This window comes from Colletes gigas, unplaced genomic scaffold, assembly GCF_013123115.1.
Source record: "Colletes gigas isolate AHSC1104 unplaced genomic scaffold, ASM1312311v1 Colletes_gigas_Sc00010, whole genome shotgun sequence".
In the NCBI taxonomy this organism is placed as follows: Eukaryota; Metazoa; Arthropoda; class Insecta; order Hymenoptera; family Colletidae; genus Colletes; species Colletes gigas.
The window spans coordinates 9,227,133-9,254,195 of record NW_025106639.1 but is presented as its reverse complement, the minus strand read 5'-3'; the positions used below and the strand labels follow the sequence as shown (position 1 = coordinate 9,254,195).

General features: G+C 44.4%; 1 protein-coding gene across 1 annotated transcript; it reads right to left on the bottom strand.

The window, feature by feature from the left end:
* Window positions 1–19,427: 19,427 nt before the first annotated feature.
* On the bottom strand, window positions 19,428–24,597 carry LOC122397631. Its single transcript, XM_043396902.1, has 4 exons — window positions 20,918–24,597; window positions 20,628–20,818; window positions 20,153–20,545; window positions 19,428–20,079 (listed from the first exon to the last, which is right to left on the bottom strand). The coding sequence occupies exons 1-4, from the start codon at window positions 20,955–20,957 to the stop codon at window positions 19,555–19,557; spliced, it is 1,149 nt and encodes a 382-aa protein (XP_043252837.1). The 5' UTR covers window positions 20,958–24,597; the 3' UTR covers window positions 19,428–19,554.
* Between the last annotated feature and the right edge of the window lie 2,466 nt (window positions 24,598–27,063).

Here is a 27,063-nt window from a genome sequence, read left to right as displayed (position 1 = left end):
CCGACACCCCATCGCACCGCCGCCCCGACAACGAGCTCGTTCCCCGCGTTGTTGCGTTCTCTTTCCAACGGCTGGAACGCCTCGGGACGGACTAACTTCACCGCGCTCGGAACGACGTCGTTCCCTTCGCGTGACACGTGTCTGCGAATGAGCGTCGATTTCCGGTTGCCACCGGGACGACTGCTCTTCCCCGAGCGCTGTCTGCTCGAAACGGCGAAACAGGAAAGAGCATTAGTCGTTGCGGTCGATACGCGGAGACAGAGGCCGTTCGAGAAACCGATCGAACGGGGGGGGTTGGTCGGGTGTCGATAAGTGGAGTAGAGGCGAATTTCACCGAGTAAACGCGTTCGTGGGATAAAACCTATTTTACGAACGACACGGTACTCCGTCCAACGATGATCTATTGTCGATCGTTTTTTACCGGCTGCCCGGGTATTTCGATCGTTCGGGCCTGCTGTCAATTTATTCGACTCGCGACTATTTCCAAATTAGCATCGGCTCCTACAGAGTATTCCGTTTTGAGCAGCTCGCTGCGTGATATTTATGCGGGGTAAAAGTAAACGAGGAGAGTCTCGTAACGTTTGACTGGTAAATCTTTACGGAAATGCGATTACAACGTCGAGTGACCTCAATGGACCGGATGGGTGGGTTCTCAAAGTCGGAAGAAAAGTTGAGAACACGCGAGCGACTCGATGATGACAAACTTTAGCAGAGTAGCGAGATTAAATTGATCTTTAAGCATTACCCGCGACGGGAAGTTTAACGACGTCGTTAGGAAATTAATTATTAAAACCCTCCCGATAATCGTCGTCGAGCATAGAGTAGCCCTTATCCCTTTTTGGCCCGAGACGTCGAGGTTACGGGGCAAATTGTATTGGATTACCTCGCTATGGTACCCTGTGGCTTGCTCCATAGGAGCGCTCGACCGACGAAATTAACGCTAAACGAGACCACAACTTTTTCGGGCTCAACGATTCTGTCCCATCTGAAAATATGGCGGAGTTTGTTGTACACAAAGTGTTAAATAATAATTTTCCCAATAGTTTCTATGAAGAGAGAAATGGAAAACGACGTTGTCGCGCATAGAACGCAAAGAACAAAATCTCCTTCGGAGCGTGCTGCCTTTGAGAAGCAAATCCTTTTCAGCGCACACGCGAGGACGTGACTTTATGCGAGTACACATCGTAAAATATACCGGTACGATTCGACGGGAATGTTATAAAATGCCGCCCAATGATGCAACAAGAATTACGACGACTTTCGTAAATCTTTGACGCGCGCGATTTGCTTTTTACTCGTTTGGAAATTGTTCGCCGTGGGTGTCACGAGTATTAAACAGTGCTTTCGTACGGCGTCAGAATTCTATCGGGGCACCGACGGCCATAACTGCGTCGTATTCGGATCGAAACTCGGGGCGAACGACAGAGTCGGATGGTTTTCCGAACTTGGAACGAGAAGAATTCGCCGGCTATTGGATTTTACAGGGATCTCACGGCCATCGGTCTGCCGCCGATGCTCACCTGTACGAGTTTTCATCGTCGTGTCTGGATCGTGTCCGCGTCCGGTTTAAAACTTTCGAAATAATTAACTAAACTAATTAGCGCCAGCGAACGATACACCGACGTCACGGAAATGTGACAGCGTAGACGCCGGGCGAGACACGGATGGTCACGGCTACCCGATAGGTTCATGGATAAACTGGCAAACTTTGCATAAACGTGTCGCGTTGATGCTATCGATCACTCTCTCTTTTCGCTTTTTGGCCTGTCGCGTAGCTGTACGAGGAAAAATTGGTTAAAAACTGGTAGTTGAAAACGCGAATTAAATATTGGAAAACAACGAGCCGACCATAGAAGTCTCCGTAAACCCGTGGACCGGATAATTTTTCGGTGCATCCGCGTATTATTTTTGTTTGCTATCGTAAAGTTGAACGAGACACCCGTTATGGGGATGTATGACGAGGAATGTGAATCGTACGGGAAGGGTACGAGGACGTTAACGGCGTTATTAGTCCCATTGCGCGGGCAGGAATGAGGAATGAGGAAAGAGGGAAAGGAGGGAAAGGAGCGACGGGAGGAGGCTGTTCTCTGAAATCGAGCTCTATCGTACTCGATCAATCAAACGGAGGCAAATCGAGTCGAGGGAAAGAAAATGGTGCGCGAACGGGGGCCGAAAGGGGAAAACGAAAAACGAATCGAAGCGTAGTCAGAGAAAGAGACAAGATGAGAGGCTGGAGAAACATCACAAATCAAAGAAGCGGTGACAGTTAATTCATAACTCGCAACCCCGTAGCTCTTTCGAATTCCCCGGCCACCTTCGCCCCCACCCCCCCGTTTCAATCTGTACGCCATCGGCAGTTGCGTGCGACGTATGCATCTCGACGAAACACCCTGTTCGCACCGATAGCACACCACAACGCCGCATTGTTGCACTTTTGTTCATTCCCCTTCTTTCTCTTTTCGTTACCGTCCTCCTGTTCTTTTTCTACTTTGCTCCCCGACTCTTGCGTCAACGCTACGTTACGTCTACTAACCAGGATGCATATTAAAATTGTTTCACCGTGGAATTTATCAAAGGGATACGTTATTCCCTTTTAAAAAAAAAATAATAACCAACCGATCGACTCGCTGACAATGTCCTATTCGTTTGAAAAAAATGGCGACGTTCGACGCGACGGTGCGATTAAAGAATCGCGAGGCGAAAGATCCGAGAGATACAGCGATCGCGACGCGAACATTAAGCAGCGGGTGCAGCGAACGGTGAGAACGAATTACAAACGCACTTTCCCCTCTATCTTTTCTGTCGATCTTCTTTACGGCCGAGAGTTTCGTGCGCGGTACGTGCAGGGAATGGCCGTTCATAATTCATTTACATTACATAATACGGGCTAAGCACGAATGTCTATCCTCGGGATATCATCGTACGCGATAAAAGCGATGGAAACGAAGTATACCGGATGGGTTTGCGCCGTGCGTACGTAAAGACGCGAACCGCCGGCTGATCGGTACCATCTAAAAATCGTTGATAGTGGAATCGGGAGCTCGAGAATAGACGGGGCGAGCAACGCGGATCGATCTTCGATCAAGAAGGAGGAACTTGGAGCCGTTGACGGGACGTAACTTTGGAGCAACTCCTCTAACGATGCGTTCCCACGAAACGGAAGTTCCCCGTAATCCATGAACCGGTAAGTAGTCAGAGCTAGCGCGCACCGTTGAAATATTTAACAGCCACTCACGGGGCTGGGAATATCGAACAGTCGCCTTGCTGCTCGATGATGGAAATCGATAGAAACCGCGTGCCCTCGGACGCTTTATTCGCGCGTCACCGCGTCGCGATTATTAAGAAAACGGAATGATTTTGTTACACCGTACTCGTGCACGCTATAAAGCGGGTCGAGCAAGCGTCTCTCGATTCGAGTAATTCGTCTAACCAGCACCTGTCGAGCGAGCCACCGATGCGCGATCGCCGGTGCTTTAAAGGGCCTAATCGCCGCTTGATAGGGCAACATTATTACCTAACGGCGGCCCTTCGGACCGTGTCATTATCTCGGCCGGGCGTCATTACGCACACCGAGAGCCCGCAACGCCTCCTTTCGATTCGCGGATTATGCCGTTGCATCACGCCATCTTGCCCGGCCGATTCCGAGCTGTCGGCCTCCAGACTTGGACTAATAGACGAAATTAAACTTAACTCTCGCTGGAAGAACGACGGGAAGGAAGTGGCCGGGCAACGGACGCGGCGAATGGCTCGAGTTGGAATTATTGTTGCCCCTCGGTTTTATAACCGGGCTGCACGATTTGTAGCAGAAGAAAAATGGAAATGAACGATCACCGGGGAGAGTCGAACGCGTGTCACGACACTGAGATCGTTGTACGCGGTGTTCAAAGTACAATGAAATATCTGGTGGACAAACAGGGGGATTGGAAACAGCCCACCCACCACCCTCTATGGTTCCACGTTCGATCTTGTCCTTGGTACAGATGATTCGATCTCTTGGCGTACAAGGTACACCGAATGAAAGTGACGCGACGACAATTTTCCGGCGGACGCAGAACCCCGAGAGACGCTTGGCCACGAGCGACGAGATCGAATGCTAATTCCTTTAGGCGCCCCGGGGCCGGAAATTTGAACGGAATTAGGTCGGGACAGGGCGCGTCTCTCCGAAAATGTTGCCCATGAATAACAAAAAACTAGACTGTCCTCGAGATTCGATTATGCTCGGCCTGTTCATGCTCGACTATTTAGATTCTAATAAATAACTACGAGACGCAAGGATGAATTCCTGCGCGCAACTATTTAATGAGTTTCTTTGCTTCTTGTTTTGCTAAACCTCCCAGAGCCTTTAATCAGAGTGCTCGAACAGATAGGATGCATGATCGATCAGTTTCGCTGTTGTCGGGTGTACGGTGACTAGTCCAGTTTCAAAGAGAATAGAGCAAATTAGTAACGTAACGCCAATAGTTCCTCCAGGAATCGTCTGCAGTTTGTTCTTTGCAAAGCTACCGAGTTTGAGTTGGATTGTATAATAAAACAGCCTCTTGTTCTTCGACCCCGTTTACCTTGTTCCTACAATTACGATAATTCTTGTACTTGGATTATCTTTAATCATCGCGTGGATCTGGCTCCCTTTAAAACATCCTTTCAGAGGTTTCATAATGGAAAATTTAAATCCCGCTTAATCAAATTAGTAGGTTTTCTCGACGTGTACCGCGAAAGCAAACGGGCCAGGACGCGCCAATGTTCGAATTCTATTTAGAAAGAGTTGGAAGGGTATTTAAATGTCCGGTTAGATAGGAAAGGTTCGGCGGAGGAAACAAGAAAGAGACTCGGTAACTCGATTCGAGGAAAGAAGGAAGAGTAATCTCGACAGGGTAGCGATTACCATCGAGAGGTGTAACGACGGTGTGGGAGAAGGTGGATGAATCTTCGGAACGCACGTGCCACGGATTGCGCGGGCAGACTTAGCAGGTCCCTGGAAGAGCTTGCGGGAGCTTCGGTGCAAAAACCGTCGCAGAAACACGTGCTTCGTCCTTTTCAGTTAGCGCATCGATGAGACGACGGTCGGAGGGCCGCAACCGGGGAAACGATAAGAGGGACGAAGAGGACGAGAGATGAGCGACCTCGGAGGGACAAAGACGGAGGAAGCTTTGCCTAATGGCCTGGATCACACACCGCAGATCACCGAGTACGTAGGCTGCACAGTTCGTCTCGCTCCCGCTCTCTGGCTTCTTCTACAAACTCTCCTCGTTTCACTACGGGTTCTTCTCCACCCCCGGTTCGGGACGGTGTCTCCGATCCTTCAATACCGAGAATCCTGACATCCCCTGACGACAATTTGAATAATCATTATATGCGCGGTCGTACCTCGCAAACGAATCCGCTACCGGAATCGTGCAACCCCTTTTCCTTCGCCTGAAAGATCCAGTCCAAGGAATACGGAATGAGTTCCATGCGAAACGCGTCGCACGGAAACTGGACAACGGCCACGTAATTCGAGGGATTACGTGCTAATTGCGTGGACGTGGAAAATTAGAATCGAACGGATCGTCGTTGGACAGTGCTTTACCTAAAAATTCCCTAATAAAATATCACGAGAAAGACGACGATGTTGATTAGCAATTTATCGAATATTAAGGCCTCGAAGGGAATCGTAGTCACATATTTGCTAACCAGAGTAACGCGATAGGTCGACAAAGATGACCGTCTCGTGCCCGTAGGCGTGCCCTGGCATACGCGCGTAAACGATCGTGAACAAACAAATATTCTTTTTTCTTCGACGTTCCTCCACCCCCTACTTTGCTTTTCTTCCTTTACCGCCTGAAAGCTGGTTCCGTTTTGCCCTTTTATTCCGCAAACTTACGCCCATGCCATTTGCGCGTACAAACTGAAGGGAGAAAAACGTTTGGTCTCTAATGGATACGCGTTCGCGTGAATATCACGCGCGTAAATCGCCTTGTCGGTCGACCACTGCCGGAAGGTTCATTATCGTCATCGATGTACCCACTGGCGTCGATATCGTCGTGCATTTTCCACCAACGACGACACTGACATGCATTTGCGCGGAGGAAGCGACTTGAAAAGACCGACTCCTTTGGCGAAAATTCCCCTCCCCGTTTCGCAATGGAATCGGTTTACGATATTTAATCGTAAGCTCGTCTTTCACCAATTACACGCGACATTGAACGTTTCAACATCGACGCTGCAACGAAATTATATCGTATTTCGAAGGATTAACTTCGTGTCTTCGTTATTACCACAACCGTTACCTATCTTTTTACCGTACTATACGATCATGTACCATTCTTCGTTTCATTAAAAGTTTCTATCGGTGCCGTTAAGCCTGTCATGGCTTAAACTTTTTCAACGTACAACATTTTCAAACACCTGGAAATACTAAAAAATCCTTTCGCCAATTATTATTCCTTGGCCGATCTAAATTTTACCGAAGATGCAACCTTAACCCAAAACGTTTCCAGAAGGATTCCGATGTTCCTTTCAAGAAGCTTATCCTTATCTTGTGAAACGATTTCTTTAAAGTTTAATCCTTTTAGAGCGTTATGCTCGAGCAGGTAAAGATTTCCAAACGGTGATTGAAAAACATTGATTCAACGAGGGTGATCCTTAATAAAAATAAAAAGGTTAAGCATGACAGTTCGTACACGGTTGATCACTGATACAAGAAAAGAAAATGTTTCGTTTCTCGGAAACGTTTCGCTCTTCGTTTTCAAAGCGTCTACATTGTCATCAAGGTAAGCTTCTTAAAGTCTCCTCTTTTATCCCTGATCGTTCTCTGGTAAAATGGTTGCCTTCCCTGTCCTTTTTTGATCCGGCAACCTCATAATCCGGTCATATACTCCTTGAAAGGAACGTTCTCCTGGAACGATGAAGATCACGGTCCACCAACGGACGAAACTTTTCAATAACATCTTTCGTATGCTTTACGATCCACGGACGCCGTTTGCTAAACGACGTCCGGGTCCGTGTGAAACTTTTGTCGACATTTTTATTTTCATCGGCCCCGAGGAAATATAATAACTTCTTAAGCTTGGACGCGAAACTCGTTCGTTGGAAATAAAAGTACTTAACGTCCTTTTAATTTTAGTGTTATTGTGCGTCAAGTCGCGGGAAAACTACGCTACGATAAACGTCAAATGTTTCGCGGAAATAGAAACGTACCACTTTTCCCAGACCGTGCCAGTCTGAATCGTAAAATGAAATATTCCACGAGCAATGGTTGATAATACATGCAATGATTTTGAGTTTGGGCTCGCATGACCAGCCTCTTTACAGCCGGGATATTAATCTAACTTAACCTAGCCTAATCCACCGATTATGTTAGATTAGGTTAGGTTAAGTTAGATTAATATCCCGACCGTAAGGCGGCCGGTCACGCGAGCCCAAATTCAAAATCGTCCTATCGGTTAATATTTAAGTTCACTTATTGATTACGGAATTAGATCGTTTCCGATCCGTGCTTTCGAGCTAATTTTTTGGTTCGTGGCCGTAAAAAGGTAATGTTCTAAATAAAAGGTGAAGCGTGCGCGAGAGTGTCGACACGATAGTCTAGAAATTAATGACCGTAACACGTGCCACCGATCGAAAAGCCACGATTGAAACGTCAAATATAGAAGTTCTTTGGCTTTGAGCGAAACGGGCGCTGACACGGGTATTTTTTCGTTCTAATGGCCCCGCAGGGGTTAAGTGGACGAAGAGAATTTCGGTGGGACCTGCGGCCGCACACGACCGCGGTCGAGTCTCGTTGCGTTTCACGGCTAAATTGCCGTTTCGCGATTGGCAGCCCGTCAACGATTCGATGCTCGAGCAGATCCAACCACTGTTATCATTATATGTACGCGCACCGGCAGGATGTTTGCGGTCGGCTGGTACGCGACAGTAGACCGCATAAGCCGACGTACGTATTTTTGTCATCGAGACCGCCATTGCACATGATCTCCATCCGGAATGACATTTCGCTCGATAGGGCAAGGGAACCGAGGCAACAAAAACGACCAATTTCAACGACCTTTTGACCACCAAGAACCACCGTCTGGAACGTTAGGAGAAGAGCTTCAGCGATGCACTAAACTCTGTTGTTAATTAATGAAACAAACAGCATTTATTCGCAAACAAATGTGGTGGTTAACGGCTGTTCTTTTCTTCCAACCACTGAAATCGTGTCTTAATCGTAAACGCGAACATCCTTGTCGATCGGTTAACGAGTCACTTTCCCGGTAAATGGAATTTTACTATCACGATAGTTTGAAGCGTCTCCTTTAAGAGCGATAGCCGTGACCCTAAAAGATTCATAAAAATGGCGACGCGTAGCGGTCGACCCGACTTTGTAAGAAAGACCAGCGTCGCTCGGAGCGTCGCGTCGGCTTGTCTCGGAGATCCCGCGGCAATAAGTCAACTCCGCGAAGAAAATCGAGCAGCTCTGAAGGGACGTCGGATCGGAAGATGCACGGAGGAAGCGTAGAATTTAATAACCATAGGTTCTGACGCGAGGGCGGCTCCGCGTAAGACATGGATGTAATCTTGGCGGGGTAACTCATACGTTAGGATCCGGAGGACACATTCCAGGGTAGCTAACAAACGCTGCCAAGCCCTCGGCAAGTACGGCTTGTCTCGTCGAACCACCGACACCGGGGGGTCGTGGCTGTGGGAGGGAGGGCCGACATAATTCTAATTTTATTGCCAAGCCAAGATGCGGCTCGCAGAGTTCCGCGAACGAGACTTCCGAATTTATGGGCAATTTTTCTTATTAATTTTCATAAGTTCGACATGTGAGCCGGTAGCGCGACAAAGCCGGTCCCCTCTCTTTATATTCGCCCCTTTCGAACAACGTAGCTTGCAGCACCGGAGGCCCGCAAAATGCCGTGCCGAGAACGCCGCATTTTCATCGCCTCTCTATAACCATAGCGTATCGACGTGTATTTTGGTAGTTACACAGACCGTTCATAAAACGTTCGATAAAACGCATCGTTTTTATGTAAAAAAAAACTATCCAAGTAACAGCGTACGTCCCACGGCGAACGTTTGTATTCGTTCTAGCCGCGCATGGACCTCGTAAAAAGACGCAGCTAGAACATACGGTATGAAACGAACCTTAAAGAAAGATTTAGTACGCATAAATGTTGAAACCGCCGAATTAAACTTTCATCTCGATAAGTGCATAACGTCGACGAATCCGAGATCTTCGTTCCGTTCTGGCGAAATGATTACATCGGAGTACCGATATAAATCGAAAGTATCTGCTCGTTCAATTTGATTACCATAAACGACCCTGTGAATTTATTTTAAACTTTACACGCGTGTAGTTCCGAAACTACTAGAGTTTTATTCATTATCAAGCCACTGTTAGCTGCGGCAAGGCCTCCCCTTTAAAATGGTTTTTTGTTTTTGTCGATCGGACTTTCCGTTTCCGAGATATCGTAATTTATGTGAAGGGGTAATTTTTCTTAATTCGACTCTCTCTGTCTTCGTCCAGCGCGTCGAGCCTCTCGCTCGCACGTGCGTCGTGCTGACCTACCCTACGAACGTGACTGTCGTGACCTAGTTCCGCGTAGTGTTTCCAAGAATTTACTACGCGCTACTACTTCCGCGCGCGCGGTCATTCACCACGCATCAATGAAATGTAAACAAATGCTCGGACCCCCGTATCTCCGAAACTAGCCGCCGCATCGACTCGAAATTAAAATCGCTATATCTCCGGAACTAATAAAGCTATCGACTTGTTCGAACGCTCATTTTAAAGGGCATTTCATCCTCTATCCGATGACTATAACAACTGTTTCTAATTATGCTTTCTTCTATGTTTATTTTAACATTTACTTTGACCCTATGGATCAAACGAAGTTTTGGCAATTCCTATTGATTATACGACTGGTGTGCGATAATTTCATTTCAGATATCACTTCTGGTACATCTGGCAACGTATAACCATTACTGTTAGCTACTGCCAGGCTCTCGCAGCCTCTGCTGGCTTCTGCTGGCCACTGCTGACAACTTCTGATACTTCTGACAACGTACAACGATTACAACTTGCTATTGCCTGCCCCTGCTGGTCTCTGCTTGCCTCTGCTGGCCTCTGCTGACCCCTGCTGACCACTCCTGTTACTTCTGACAACGTATAACGATTACAACTTGCTATTGCCTGCCCCTGCTGGTCACTGCCTGCCCCTGCTGTCCCCTGCTGGCCCCTGCTGTCCCTTACTGACCCCTGCTTGCCCCTGCTTGCCCCTGCTGACCACTGCTGACCAACGATGACCTTTGTTGGCAACTTCTGATATGATGTATATGTATTAAAGCCTTGTATAATGTAAATCTATGGCAATAAATGTTATAATTTCAAAGAATTCTATGTGTTCTCGTCATTTTTACCTTTCTTTACCTCTCCAAAGCATTCCCATAGTTATTAAGATACGTGTCACCTCTTCCCATATCATGTCCTCCTAACAAAGTCTAAAATCTACCTAAAACCGCCACCGCCATAACTACCGTCGATTTTTATCGAAATTTTCGCCCGAAAAATTTCTAAGTTCCTCGAAAAGATTTGAGAGGGGTCCCGTTTAAATTTTTTTAAAAAGTCCTGAAACAACTGGAAAGTCCTGAAACAGCTGGAAAGTCCTGGAACAACGAAAAGTCCTGAAACATCTGGAAAGTCCTGAAACAGCAGGAAAGTCCTGAAACAGCAGGAAAGTCCTGAAACAGCTGGAAAGTCCTGAAACGACGAAAAAGCCCTGAAACAGCTGGAACGCCCTGGAACAGCTGGAAAACCCTGAAACAGCCGGAAAGTCCTGGAACAGCTGGAAAGCCCTGAAACAGCTGGAAATCCCTGAAACAGCTGGAAAGCCCTGAAACAACGAAAAAGTCCTGGAATTTCTTGGAAACGCCGAAAATTCTTGGAAACCCCGAATTTTTAGCAAAGTTCTGAGTTTCAGGACATCCTAGTGGGTTCAGAGAAACCAAGGAGTTTCAGGGAGTCTTATAACTAAGGTTATGATTTGGAGAGGCAAAGAAAGGTAAAAAAAAGGGGTCAGGGGGGTCAGCAGGAGTCAGGAGGGGCCAGCAGGGGGCAGTAGAGGCCTGCAGAGGGATGCAGAGGCAAGCAGAGACCAGCAGGAGCACGTAGTAATCGTTGTACGTTGTTGGAAGCATCAGTGGTGGTCAGCATTGGTCAGCAGAAGGGTCAGCAGGGGTCAGGTGGGTCAGGGGGGTCAGCAGTGGTCAGCAGGGGTCAGCAGGGGGCAGTAGAGGCCTGCAGAGGGATGCAGAGGCAAGCAGAGACCAGCAGGAGCACGTAGTAATCGTTGTACGTTGTTGGAAGCATCAGTGGTGGTCAGCATTGGTCAGCAGAAGGGTCAGCAGGGGTCAGGTGGGTCAGGGGGGTCAGCAGGAGTCAGGAGGGGCCAGCAGGGGGCAGTAGAGGCCTGCAGAGGGATGCAGAGGCAAGCAGAGACCAGCAGGAGCACGTAGTAATCGTTGTACGTTGTTGGAAGCATCAGTGGTGGTCAGCATTGGTCAGCAGAAGGGTCAGCAGGGGTCAGGTGGGTCAGGGGGTCAGCAGTGGTCAGCAGGGGTCAGCAGGGGGCAGTAGAGGCCTGCAGAGGGATGCAGAGGCAAGCAGAGACCAGCAGGAGCACGTAGTAATCGTTGTACGTTGTTGGAAGCATCAGTGGTGGTCAGCATTGGTCAGCAGAAGGGTCAGCAGGGGTCAGGTGGGTCAGGGGGGTCAGCAGGAGTCAGGAGGGGCCAGCAGGGGGCAGTAGAGGCCTGCAGAGGGATGCAGAGGCAAGCAGAGACCAGCAGGAGCACGTAGTAATCGTTGTACGTTGTTGGAAGCATCAGTGGTGGTCAGCATTGGTCAGCAGAAGGGTCAGCAGGGGTCAGGTGGGTCAGGGGGGTCAGCAGTGGTCAGCAGGGGTCAGCAGGGGGCAGTAGAGGCCTGCAGAGGGATGCAGAGGCAAGCAGAGACCAGCAGGAGCACGTAGTAATCGTTGTACGTTGTTGGAAGCATCAGTGGTGGTCAGCATTGGTCAGCAGAAGGGTCAGCAGGGGTCAGGTGGGTCAGGGGGGTCAGCAGTGGTCAGCAGGGGTCAGCAGGGGGCAGTAGAGGCCTGCAGAGGGATGCAGATGCAAGCAGAGACCAGCAGGAGCACGTAGTAATCGTTGTACGTTGTTGGAAGCATCAGTGGTGGTCAGCATTGGTCAGCAGAAGGGTCAGCAGTTGTCAGGGGGGTCAGGGGGGTCAGCAGTGGTCAGCAGGGGTCAGCAGGGGGTAGTAGAGGCCTGCAGAGGGATGCAGAGGCAAGCAGAGACCAGCAGGAGCACGTAGTAATCGTTGTACGTTGTTGGAAGCATCAGTGGTGGTCAGCAGTGGTCAGCAGAGGGATGCAGAGGCAAGCAGAGACCAGCAGGGGAAGACAATAGCAAGTTGTAATCGTTATACGTTGTCAGAAGTAACAGGGGTGGTCAGCAGGGGACAGCAGAGGCCAGCGGAAGCAGGCAGAAGACAGTAGTAATCGTTGTACGCTGTCAGAAATATAATCGGTGGTCAGCAGAGGCTGTGAGAGACTATCAGTAGTTAGTGTTTACGTTTGGGCCGACCGTCTTTAGGCGAGTCTGACTCGTGATATTCCGAATTGGGCCAAAATCTTCATCACGAGTGAGACTCGTTAAAGCACGAGAGGGGGTTAAACAGATTAAGAGCGGGAAAAGCGATTCGTACGGCATATTATTGGTATATTAAATTGGCTAAATCACGGAGGATATTGCAGAAGAAAGTCAACCGGTTCGGTTTCATGAATTTTCAAAGCAGACAGAAGGGAAGAGAAAGAAGATTCGTTGAACGTTATGAACAGAAAAAGATGGCGAGGATTGAAGGCGGACGAAATTTTTCGAGCACGCTGAAGTGGAAAGAAGTGTCTTCGATGTTTCGAAGTAGTAAATAATGGAGGGTGACGAACGGATGGCGGCGGTGGATGTGCAAAGAAGAACGACAAGAGGATGGAGGGCAGAGAGAGAGAAAAAAAGAGGGGAATGGAAAATTGCACGGTAAATTCGTGCCACCGTTTCCACCTCGGCATGGTAAATTGAGGATAAACAGGCGCGGACGAGGAAGAGAAAATATTTCGTAGCTGCGAGAATCGCAGAGGAATTTGCCAAGTATGAATACCTTGAAATCTGTGCGCCATATAATCGAAACGGGAGCTCGACTTAATCAGTGGCATTATATTAGCCGACAGCCTTGAAAAATAGGATTTCCTCTTTCGCGGAACAGCCCCGTCTCAAAACGGAAATTCCTTTTATCGCATACGCCGCTGCGTCTAAATCGCATTCCGTGCTCATCGCGTAAAACACATTTCTTCTCGCGTAATTATCTTTGAAACGGGGAACCCTAGATTGAAAAATATCTACCTGACACTGATTCCTGGCTGTGCATCGTTTCTCGCTTGATCTCATTTTTCAATGCCGATCTGGGTGGTCCGGTGTGTTTCGCAAGGGACCGCAGAAAGCTGGGGAGAAATTCTTAGGCTAATTCGGAGGTCTAAAGATTTCCCAACCGTCCTCCTAGTAAACGTAACTGGTTCGTAGCTCCCAGGGCCATTTCAGGCAGTGTTTAAGAACGAGAAACGACATCGTCCTTTCAAGAAAAATGTCCCCCGACGGACAAAAACCAAAGTAGCTTTAAAGTCTCGTTACGTCTGTTATCTGTTTGTTTCGAAGAATATGGCCAAGACGCGAAAGCGAAACGTTTCGGGATCGCAGGCGTTGCATTCAGGTCGTCCGTCGGCGTGCCGGTATTACGCTGTCGGCGAAGTCTGCGTCCCCTCATCCATCACTGCGAGGAGGACGCCGATTTCAGGATCGCGACGCAAGAAGCCTCGGAACCATCGGGGGCCCTCCGTCCGACATCTCGAAGCGACGTTACGATTTGTACGCACGCGATCCGGCCAAAAAGTCCACACGAACTTCGGACGTGTCCGCGGAAAGTTCGAAATCGCTTCGTGACGTTGTTCACGCGCAATTTTCACGGCGAATCGAGCCGCTTGCATTCCCCCGGACGCCGATGACGATTCGACCGGAAAACGCGACGCGTCGACGGGAAACTTTCTTTCGCTCTGTACCCCGGGAATCCGGCACTTTTCATAAAACAACTCCAAGTCGATCCGTTCACGACAGAAACTCCTTCCATAAAACTTCTATCGGCGATTTCCGGAAAGACTATTCGCCGGTAGAATCGACAAAATTGCCGAGCCTTTGCAATCGTATCGTATACTGTCTCCACGCACATTCTCAACTTGTCTCGACGGATCTCCCACCGTTTCTACTGTCCACGCTGGTCACGACCATACGATTCGTCTACCCTCTGCATTAAACACGTATGTATACCGAGAAAGAAACAACGTTACGCGCGCGTCATCGTTCGCCACAATTCCCTGGCTGTTGGCTTGATAAATTGCTAATGGTATTAGCGGAGGGCGAGGGACAAGCAACGATTTCCGGGGAAGATCTTAGGAGAAGGGGCCGCGCAACGGCGTGGAATCGCGGCTGGGCACGAGGTAAAAGTTGGTTTTATCGTTGTAAAAGCTGCGAAAGGCGGTTATTATTAATTGCTCGAAAGAGGGTTTTACAACCGGAACGGTTAAAGCCTCGGGTCTTTTTACGAGCGGCGAACGGGACGCGTTCGTCCCTCTGGTTCTTTTTCCCCCGTTGGTCGTATCGCGCGCAGATCGGCCAGCTGCCGGACACTCGACCGAAAACTTCATTTACATCGGCAACATCTATAAAACGGATTAATTGCAGCTGACCGTGCAACGACCACCGGCACGTACGCTGGACGGACGTACGACAGATGGAATTTAACCGCGAAAAGATCCACCAGCGTACCGAACTCGCCAACGATGCGACGAGATTCCGCGCGGTAACTGTCTCTTTCTCTGTGTTTATACATCCGACCACCTATCAGAACGACGAATAAACGACTAATACACCCATCTGTTCCGCTACCTACGATAGTTAATCGCTTTAGCCGCCGATCGACCTGATAATTTCAAATTCAATTTTTTTATTCCGCGTCGGTGGAGGAGGGGCAAGTCGTATCGCACGGCTTTGAACAGACTTCGTTAAAATAACGAGCTTGACTCCCTTCAAATTGGCGATTTTATCGGAATTAAAGTTTCGTCCGTAAAGTTCGACAGATTGCCACAAGCTTCCGCGATAATCGGCAGCCGTTCGACAATATTCCATGGACGACGGTAATTTCACGTTATAACTTGCTATTCTTACCGGGTAAATTCGGACGAGGATGGTCGGAGAAAATATATATCTTAAGGAAGAAGTTCTACTTCTTCTACCCTCTCCCTGGCGGACGACGATGCTTCGCATCATTTAACGAATTAACAATTATAATCCCCGATTAGAATTCTTGTCTTTAGCATAAAAGACAGTCAGCGAATTTGGGTTCCCTGGCGATCGTACGAATACCCGAAAGGGAAACTGCGACTTCCAACTAGTTTGAAACATTACGAAAAGAAGGGATCCAAACGAGTAAAACGTTGAAATTTAAGACAGTCCTTGTGAAGAATTTATACGAATACGTTTCAAAAATTACCTGGAAATAATCGACGAAAATCGAGTGATGAAACATGCGATTTTTGGGAAAAATATTTGCAGCTCTGCATTATCGGAACAAATGTTTGACGATCGGAAAATTTGACACGTTCCATCTTTTATGAAGTTCACGAAAACACGTAGTTCTGAACACCGTTGAACTTACCTCGCGTTGAGAATCTATGTACCTTCGATTGGAAAGGTGGGAATGCAGCGCCGATCGACTGATAAAACGTTCTGTAACAAAAATAGAAACTTAATAAACAACAATGCAATTGAAAGTGTAATCACAGACGAGGTATACGAGCAGACCTTTCAACCAATGTATTTTTTCGACCCATTTTTATGGGGCTCTGAAGCCCCATTACCATTTTCGTATCACTCGCAACGTTACCAACAGATTCAGAAATGAATTTTAATCCCTTTCATAGTCAACTCACATGGATTTACGCAAAACTACAGCTGTTTGCCTATCAATACTAATTCAGTGAATAATTTCTCAACTGACCGCCATCCATGAGAAGAGAACGCTTAAATCACCTCCGAATTTTTCGCTCGGTATGGCAATTGTTCGAACTGACGTACAAAAAGACAAAAATTAACGAGATACACTCTTCCAAAGTGGAACAAAATGTTAAATAGATCATGCATCAAATTGTAAGGGAATCCTCGTAAGAAGGCTTTAATCTTCGTAATGGTTTTAATGGGTCGATGATCAACAATGACTAGCTTATGGTCACTGGTGGTCAACAGTGAGGTGGACATCAAGGTCAGCGGTCCAGTGAAGATCCAGAAATGATCAAGAGGTGAGACCAATCGAAATAGTTTCTTTGTAGACGAGGCAGTCTTACCTGTTATCTTCAACTTTGGCTCTGACTGGTCTCCCCACCCTTTCATCACCTTAGACAGATAAGCAAGGGCACTGCGAAGATTTCTTCAGTCGCGTCGCGAATTCGGGAGTGTCGAGTAGCCAGAGGAGAACCGGGGACCGCTGCTGACCCCTGCTGGCCAGCGCTGACCACAGGTGACCATGGCTGACCAATACTGACCAATACTGACCAATACTGACCACTACTGACCACTACTGACCAGTGCTGATTCGCGTTCCTGCCACTACTGACCACTACTGACCAGTGCCGGACGGTGATGACCAACGGTAAGAACTGTTTAAAAATTCTCTCCCCTCTTCTATTCTATCATTTGATGCGAATTTTGCTTCAATGAACTGATTTTGCCTTGTTTATCTAACCGATGTTGCTATAATATGAATATTTTCTTACTTTACAGCTGGCCCCTATGGTAACTACCCTATGTACTGACAACAAGTAGTAAGTCCACTCCACTTATTTATATTTTATTATTTTTATTTGTTTGTTTGATGTGAATTCAACTTCATTTATCTATCTGATTTTATTTGGTTATTATAAATGTTCCTTTTCTCTGTTTCTACTTTTACATTGTTTTGCGAATTTACGTGACTGCTTCGTTATGTATAATATTGCAGGATATAATAATATAATATTGTTTTCAATCATACACTATATTTGTTTCTATACAAATTCGTGAATTCATATTTTTACGTTCTTGCTCGAATTCTCGTAATATTCTACGGAGGTACTTTGTTCGATTCTTCCATTTCGTTTGATCGTTTGGTGTTGATTCAACTTGGTGTCTCGATCCAAGTTTCTTTCATCATTAGGAGTGTTCGTTTTGATACGAATAACATTGTTTCGATGTCTCTGACTCGTTCTTTCGTTCGTGTTCGTTGTTCGACACTGATTAATATAGGATTTTTATTTTTACTTCTCAGCTTAAATTCTTGTAATATTTTGCTAATATACTTTGTTCAATTCCCTTTAGCTAGGTGATAGATCATTTTAAAGTGTTTATTAAATTTCCTACCATATCTCACTAATATACATATGAGTTTTGATTTCAGTTTAAAGGATTAATCGCAAGGACACCGAGGGAGAACGCCGCGCCCGCCGAGGGACCTTTAATTGCAAGTTGATTAGTCTTAAGCTTCGTCGCGAATGTTAAAATTAACGTCGAAGCCTTCTTTATTATACGTATCTCCGCGTCCTACCAAGCAATTATTCAATAATTAGCTTGTCTCTCGCTCGTTCCCTCGTTCCTAGCTTCGGTCACCGCTGTTTCATCGATTGAAACATGTGATCGGCCGTGTAGCTGATCCGAAAGATCTAATCGCCTTCCCATTGGTAGCTCGATCCAGGGAAAATGGTACTTTGCTGGAAGGTGTGGAGTTTCCGTATCCTGCGGAAACGCATACCTTCCAGCGAAAGTCGACACTGAAACAGAGGTACTCTCTCTTTGTCAGACAACTTGAGTCGGGTCCTTCGGGCTCCCGGCGGGTTGCGTTGGAGCAATGGAGACCTTAGATTCGGAGTCGCAGCCGTCCGTTATCCTGTAGAGATCTAGTTAGCAAGGGCAGTAGGTTCGATCCTCGGATCCGCTGCACGGTTCAGCGTCGCGTCGCGTCGCTTCGCGTGCCCCTCAAATTAACTTCGTCCCTCTTTTTAACCAAATAATTGCTTGGTACATCCAAGGAACTTTGTTTCCTTCTATCGTCCGAATTTTAGTTTTAACTTGACCAGACTCGAGCTTCGACGTTAATTTTAAGTCCCTATTGTATGCGTCTCCCAATATTGCCAAGTAATTATTTAACAAGTAGCTTCTCTCGACTCGTTCTCTGGTTCCTAGCTTCGATCACCGCTGTTTCATCGATCGAAACATGTGATCGGCCGTCCAGTTTGTCCGAAAGATCTAGTCGCCTACCCATGATAGATCGATTGCTAGAAATAGGAATCAATCTACCAAGGGCAGTGTTGATTCGATCCGAAGATCTGCCGCACGGTTCAGCATCGCGTCGCGCCGCGTATCCCACAATATAGCTTCGCCCCTTTTCAAACGAAATAATTACTTGGTACAACTAAACTGGAAGATCGAAGGAACATTGCTTACTTCTATCTCTCTAGTTTAGTAATCCAGCTAAGCTTAGCTAAAAGGGAGATCGATGGAACTTTGATTCCATCTATCTCCCTTCGGGTCTCCACTCGCAGCAACCTCCACGTGGTGAGACCTGGTAATCGGTGTCACCCACGATAGAAAAGTTATTCTTCATGGGTGACACCGAGCTAATGGCTGCGAATTTAGAATTGTTTCTTGATATAATAAATGAATTTAGATTTATAGTTAGGCAGGTGTTTGGTTAACCATTATTTTTATTTGAAGACAAATTCTTTTAACTCTCTCTGTTGGTTATGCATCTTTCATTGGTTGCACTTTCGATTGTTTCTTCTTCGACCAACGATCGTGGGTCAGAGAAGATTTTTATTAATGGAGGGTGGTTGGGAATCGGTTAGGGCGGGTCTCCATTCGCAGCAACCTCCACGTGGTGAGATTATTTAGCGTTTAATTAATAATCGTATCAGTCTTGGCTGGATAATGCAATTATTAATTAAAAACTAAATAATATTAGCAAATTGGCTAGGATCCGCTTTGCATAGGTCATCAGAAATATAGAGCTTCTTCGCTAGGTAAGTTTTGATTTTATTGATTCATCGCAGATTCTAGAGTATTGTCAGAGACGAGGTATACGAGTCGTCTGTGGTTATAATAAAATAAAATTTCTTTTTCTTCAATAGTTAAAACATGATCAGGGGGGGTCTTAACGTGTATTTCTCTTTTGGGGTAATACGGAAAAACATTGAAATTTCTTTTAGTTTCAACGAACCGTTCAAACTAAAATCATTATTAAAAACTTTCAGGATGAACATAATCTAGACACATCAAAATATCAAATATTTATGGACAATTTTAATAATATTACAATACATGTGTAAAATTTCTTATATAATCGCAGGGGCAGTAGTCACCGCTGTTTGAACATAAACTACCATATGTATTACATCATATAGACATTCATGACTTTGAAGAAACAGTAAGGTCTCCTATGCAACTTAACAGATTACTTTCTTTCTGCCGAAGCATCGACAACGATGGTAGTTGCGTGTCGATTAATGCGACTCTATCAACTTCGAACTGTTTCGTGTTCGAAAATGATTCTATCTTTTCGAAAATGTGACGGAAACCTTTTTGCAGTAATTCACTTTCATCGGAAATTTTTGAACGAAGACAATTGACTAAGATTACTCTGCTTTTAACTTCGTTCAACCGTAACGATAAATTCTGCAGCTCGTCCTCGGTTCTCGACCTTTCCTGCACTTCTGTGTCCAACAATGCGTTGTTACTCGACAATTCTTCTCTTAATTTACTATTAGAATCGATTATATCTAACAACTGCGATTGCAGCTCGGATATATTTTTCCTGCCGGAGTTATGTTCCTTCCTCGCAATCCTTATTTCCTTTGGTTGGCTCGGGTTTCTTTGAAACCTCAACAATCTCTTCGGCGAACAAGTTTTCAACGATCTTCTGTTCCGTCTCTCCTAAATCGAAATATTTACGCGGTCGAATATACGTAAAAAGGTAGAAATTTCGTTGAATAGGACGGAAACTTACCGATTCGCACAAGCGTTTGTCACTTTTAGATACTAGTTCGCCAATCTTGTTCCTCCTAAGTGTGTTTTTTAAAGAAACGTTCTTCCAGTTCCTAATAAATCGTTTCTTCAGCGATTTGCTTTCCATCGGCTCTCGCCTCCTTCTTAAAAGCTTCAAAACGACTTGAAGTGTATTGATATGTATATGATTTTGCGCGAGATCCATCTTTACGAGCGTACTGTTCGATTGTAAAAGTTTCACGATGGCCTCTGCACCGTGTTTAGTGATCCCACAGTGCCTTATGCTCAACGATTTCAGCCAGTAGTCGATATTTAACGCAGCTATTAATTGTCGGACACCATTGTCCCCAAACTTTGGATTCTGGTTCAAGATCAATGCGTGCAATCCTTGTGTCTGGAAGAAAGAGATCCAACGCGTCAAACGAGAACGAAATAAATCAGATTTTTCTTAAGTACGCATCGAATGTCAGGCTCACTTGTTTCGTGGAATTTTCCTCGCAGGATTGCAACGAAGACTCCACCCAAACGTTCTGCAACAAGTCCGCCCTTCTCCTATTCAGGAACAAGGACAAACTCGTGGCACTTCTGTTGGTCAGACGACAAGCAGATAGGTTCAGAACACGAAGGTTGGGATTGTTTGCCAAGCAGCCTAACAATAAATCGCAACCTGAGCAATACAAAAATTATAATTAAAATTCATAGAGTCGTGAACGAGTAGCATGTATTTTTAAAAAAGTGCATTTTAATATCAGATAGAAATACCAACCGATATCACCGATGCGACATCTCGTAAGGGATAGATGCATCAGTATTTCGTTGTTTCTCAGGCCAGAACAAAGGATGTTCAGATACCTTTGCGTCAATGGGATCCCATCGATCGTAATCGAGATCAGCCTGGCGGAATCTCTCGAATAAACAGCCACAGCATCGAGCAGACAGCGCAACAAGAAATTGGTGTACAGGATTGGCCAGGTTCGATCCTTCCAGCATCGCCTGGACGTGATGTCAAAATGCCACGCTCTTTTTTATTCAACATAAGCTCTATCGTTTCGATTCTCTTTTCCCTTCGTTCGCTTATCCTTTATCATCCTTTGCTTTACCCCTTTTTCCCCACCAACTGTCGGCCCAGGCGATGCGACCTGCAAGCTTAAACTTTCTGACAGTAGTATACGAAAAGCGAGACAAGAACATTTTATGAGAAAATTGTAGAATCGAGTGAAATCAACTGATATTTCATAGAGAAGTATGTGACAAAAGGTTCTAGAATCTAATATCGAGCGAAATTTCATATTACATTTAACATCGTAGAAACAAAGTGAACATAAATTACATAGGGGCATTCGATTATGAATAAACAGAGATTGTAGTTGATTCTTTAGAATTTCATTTTCGTTTTTTAATTCGATATCAAACCGAGGAATATGTCCGTATAATGAATGTGTTGGTGTCGGTAAATATCATTTTTATAAAACCGATCGATCAATTTCAAACGAAGTTTAAGCTTGAAGAAGCAACGAAACAAACAATCTCGTTTAAAGATCTTTTATTAATATCGAGCAGTATGATTTCTTCGTTTGCGGATCTTCGAAATGCATTAATTACCATAACTTTTCAAGCTTCTCTTCCGTGTTAATCGTTTCCCGTGTCCTTCTGCACAGACTTCGACTATACAGATAAATTTTCGACAGGCTTCGATTCTCCGCGATACTATTTAATATTGGCGACCAATGTTTCAGAGCTACGCGATCCACGCAGAATCGCAAACAGTTGTCTTTCAAGTACGCTTGCACAGCAGCTAGTGGTTTTACAGACTTTTGTTGACACAGAACCTTGTTAAAAAGTGTCATTCATGTTATACAGCAAGGCATTTTCTAAAAGGCTATACCTTTGGAACTAAAATCATTAGCATTCTTCAACATTGAAGCTAATTTTGCTAAACACTACTTAGTAATTAGCCTTAAGTTAACCAGCAATTTTGCATACATATTCCCCTTTGATATCTACGGACGAACAGAACTGAATTTATGAATTACTTACCACGGTAATATCGACAGTGATGCGACTTACAAACAATTGAAAACTATGTAGAGGGTAGTGCGTATAGCTTAACAAAGTACATATTCGTTTAAACAGCGTTTCTCGAACTATGGATTGCGACCGTGTTTATAGGTGAACATGAGTTATTGGAAGTAGAGTTATTTCTAACTTAGAGTACTATGAAATACAATCGTAATTTGCGTACTTATCGATGCATACTTGGAGGGCATGTTTTATTCGTTAATTCAAAAAAAATGTTTCAAAAATAAGAAAATTGGTTATACTTTAGGGGGTAGTGAAGTTTGAGAAACACTGCGTTAAAAGATTCTTCGTGTTTAACTATTAACAAACCTTGTATAACCAACCAAACTGCCTACGAGCCGCTTTCTTCGCCTCTTTGCTATTCTGCATAATTTTTGTTACAGCGAACCTTTGTTTGTCATGGATCTCTCGTTTCATCGCTCACCATTTTGACAATAAAATGTTTGAAAGTGTTTTAAATACTCAAAAACGAAAAGGAAAAATCCAAAATGCCATTTTTCATTAAAATTAATCGGAAAATGACAGTTCCAGATCCTCGAACATTTGACTACAATCTCATTCATTCGATACTTCATGCGCGTGAAAAAATTTGTCTCGATGCGCGCTATGCGATTATTCAAAGTCCCAACGGGATACTTGTTTCTGAAACATAGAAAATTCTCAAGGAAAGATACTGGTAAACGTTCATTCTTATAAAACCGCCTTCTAATTAACAATGTTTGTAAATTCTACGCGAGAAATAGATAAGCATAAACTTACTATTTTACAGGATTAGAATGTTCGTGACAAAAGCAAAAAGCGACGAAGACAAGCGGCAATAGTGTTTCCAATGATACAAAAATTTTATTGCATTACCGTGCAAAAAACTGTTCATCTCGAATATTTCTCACCTTCCGTCTGTGCTCTCTAAACTTTAATCACAGTCTGATTTTAATCACAATCATTTATACCGGGTACAAAAGTATGCTGCAATTCGTTTCTAATATTTTACCTGCGTGAAACTTGAACGTTCGACGTTGTATTTGAACATTGTTACGCGACTATGATTAAATTTTAATCGTTAAAGTACTCTGCGAAGTCAAAATGTAATTATATACAGGATGTTCGGCCACCCCCTGGGCAAAATTTTAATAAGAGAAATTTTTGGTGGTCGAACACCCTGTATAATTCTATATGCATGCATATATGTATGTACAAGTTACAAGAAGCTTAAATAAGACTAATACACGAACGCAACTTACAGTTAGAAATCGAGGAGCAAACAGCAATTATTACCAACCACTGATAATAAACATTTGCATAGACTTTATCTTAACATTAGTACGACCGACCTTTCGTCAGTCTTTTTCTCATCGAAAGATGAAATTTCCTCCTGAATTCTAGCAAGAGCAGAAGTACACAATTCGAGCATTGTAAATCGATCCCAAATACTTCCATACTAATGCCATAAACTTTAGGTTACAATACGAGGTTACAAATATTCAACTATGTTAGTTCATCTTAATTAAACACATTGGGACAAGTAGTCGCTAAAAATGTAGGACAGCGATAAGCACTTAAGACTAAAAATAGTTAACAGTAAAATACAATGAAAAGGATAAATTTTATTTTAGACTGGATGTATTTTTCCTTTAATGATAAGTACAAAATCTCCTGGAATAAATGCAAGTAGATGACGGTAATTACACGAGTACAAGATCGATACCACGAGCCAGAGGATATAAATATACTATTAAGAAAGCAACGTGCAAGATCCGTTTCGTCGATGCTCGCACTCGCATGCATGCAACTGGTGGCGCACACATTACCTATAGCTGTTCAAGTGCCATATGCAAGCTGTCAAGTCCCGTGTAAGGCGTAAAGAGTAAAATAGTTACGAGCACACGATGAGCCAACAGACAAAGATAATTTACGTCGAGGAAACTAAAGCGCCCCTAGACATGTACTTCGCTTTGTACCACCGCGGTCTGTAAACTACTGCTAATAACAATTGTTGGATCTTCCTGGTATTTGCCATGTGCAAATTCTAGATTATCTTCTATTTTCATTGACTATCGTCGAGCTTTGCTATATCTCCTCGCTTTCCCGGACCACTTTTTCGTCGTTCAAGGAAATGCTTTGCAAGGTACGGATTTCATTTGCACGAAAAGAAACAAGGTACAAAGTTCCGTTCTCTAAGAATATTTTTCCTACTCATCGACTCGTTTATCCAATGGCTAAGTTTTCTTTTAGATTCAAATTTATCCATTTGTTGATAAATGTTAATGAATTTGCAATGATTTATCACGTCATTTACTATTTTATAGACTAATACCACATTCAGAACATTCAGTCAGTCCAATACATTTTATTTATACAAAGATAAAAACATATATTACTTTTCTAACTAGATGGTGATAGCGTGCGTGTGAAACTTCTGGTGCGGGGTTTTACGGTGTTATTTTGCAATCATTTTTGCAGACTTGCAACGGCTTGAATGTTTCTTGGTGGTTTGTGCTTCCGATCAAACAATTTCATCTTCAACGAGCGGGCAATTTTTTTTATAACAATTCACTATGAACGGGAATAAATCCTTCTTTTCACTGGCGTTCGAACGCTTCATGGACGTACTCGATATTTTTGATTTTTGTACCTTCCGCAAAAATAACCGGATCGCAATGTACAACTGGCTGTTCACGATTCAAAGAATGTACGTCGTTATTAGCCTTTCAAATCGAATAATACTCTCAAGGAGATTCTCCTGAATGTTTCATAACGTGATGTACAGTATAGATATGCAAAACTATCACGCGTCATTGCGTGTACCGTTTCGGTTATGTTTTATTCGTTATAACGTAATTTGCAACTTCTTCTGCCTACAAATATCAGTATAAATATAAAAAAAACTATTCTCGTTATTGTATATTCAGGTCTTGAAAGACTGGTTAATTTAATCGATTGTAATTATGTTTGCCTGATCATTCTCACGACACCTCTTGTTTCGAGCTGCAAACTTAATCGGTCTCAGATGTCTGTCGACTTTGCTACGAGGCTTGTAATTATTGCTAATTAGCTGTTACGATCGATTGTATCTTGTAATCTAAGAAAATTCTTTTTAAATATAATACTTTTTCTCAAGTACAGTCGATTGCAAATTTAATTCTTGCTAGGTCAAATTAAACTTGATTCGAGATTTCTTGTTCTTCGTCTGGGTATCTTGAATCTGTATAAAAACCTTCTAAACACTTTTTCCTGTAATTATTTATCATTGTAACAAAGAGTGTCCTACCGTTAAACGTAAAAATCTTCAGATGTTGTAATTAATTTTACGCGGTTACGCGTTCAGTGTTAAATATTAATATTTAGTTATTGCTTTTCTTGTTTTGAAACATGTGTTATTATAAGTACAGATGATTGCCTTGAAAATAATGAATTACATGTTTTGTTTTGCATTTACATTTACCTTTGAACGTATGTCAGAAAAATTTCATGAAAAAAAAGAAAAAGAAAAAAGAGATAAAAAGTTAAATAAGTATATCAAGGCCGCGAACAAGTATCCGTGCAATTTTTATTTCCAACTACTTCTCAATTACCTAATTAATTAATTAGTGGCCTGCTGTGCATCGTCGCGACTCGATTCGGGGGCAAATAAATTTTCGCGACTGCATCCGGACACGTTTCGACAACAACGCAAACGTAATCGTACCCTTAAAAAAACGATCGACGACGCACTCCCGGTGCAAATAAAATATTTGGCTAGGCAGTCTAAAGAAGAGGGGGGGCAGAGAGGCATCCAATTCGTAGTCTCTTCTTTTCGCGCGTCGACCTCGCGAAATCGGAAAGTTTAGTTGGCGGTTTGGAGGCCATCGTGCCATCTGCAACTAGGTTTAGCTTTATTAAAACATCGCGCACATCTCGAGGCATCGTATCGCCTAACAATGGATCGAGTGTCGCGCGGCTGTTCACAGTCCATCGGTGAAAATATCGTCGACTCGTCTCGTTCTCGTTGGTCGATCGCGAGACATCGAGCTGTCTGATCGGTGCGGTGCTCTTACAAAACCGACGAACGAACTAAAATTCCTTTTTCGAACGGAGTCTGGATTTATTTCTTCCTGTGATCGTATAATACGTATGCATCTGATTTCGAGTTTCCTCGCGAGTGAACATCTATAGCGATAAACGAGTGTCCGTTTCGTCGGACCTTGTGGTCAAAGTGTCTGTGGGAATCATCCGTCCGATGTTGAAACGCGATCTCGATCGTAATCGACGTTCGACCGACGCGGCTCGATGATTTCTCAACTTGGTCCGCTTCCAAAGAGATCGATCGTTCATTGACAACCTTCGAAACATTTAGGATGATCGTGCCTGTGCGTTGTTCTTTCTACCTCTACGAGACGAGATTGAAATTTCCATGATACACGTATGCATCGATCAGTGTTTTGTGTAATCTTGGATACGTCGTTCAAAGTAAGCGGGGAGAATCCCGCGCGAACGAGGGACATGCTGGTGTAATATTGCGAACCCGAATTGGAGTTGGTGACTTCTTTGGAGAATGCTTCGGATACGACGTAAGGCTTGTTCAATAACGACAGGATAAAGCAAACGCCGGAGTACTTTACCTTCGAGCACTTAATTTCAAACGTACAAAGTAATTTTGCTAAAAAAATTATGTGACCAGATATCGTAAAGATTGCCAAGAGGTTCGAGATCATTTTTACCGCATCCGTAAATATCCGCGGTTCGATCGATTTACAAATAACGCCTCGTCGTTTGCCAACGATCAACAGTACAGTAACGTTCATGAATATTTATATCCGTATATTATGGTTGTCACTTGGTCGCGGTCTCTTCCTC

Coding starts and splice junctions, on each gene's coding strand:
- LOC122397631 (XM_043396902.1), bottom strand. CDS start 20,957: ATGCATCTATCCCTTACGAGATGTCGCATCGGTGATATCG. Junction 20,819..20,917: donor ATGTCGCATCGGTGATATCG/GTTGGTATTTCT, acceptor TGTATTGCTCAG/GTTGCGATTTATTGTTAGGC. Junction 20,546..20,627: donor AGGAAAATTCCACGAAACAA/GTGAGCCTGACA, acceptor TCTTTCTTCCAG/ACACAAGGATTGCACGCATT.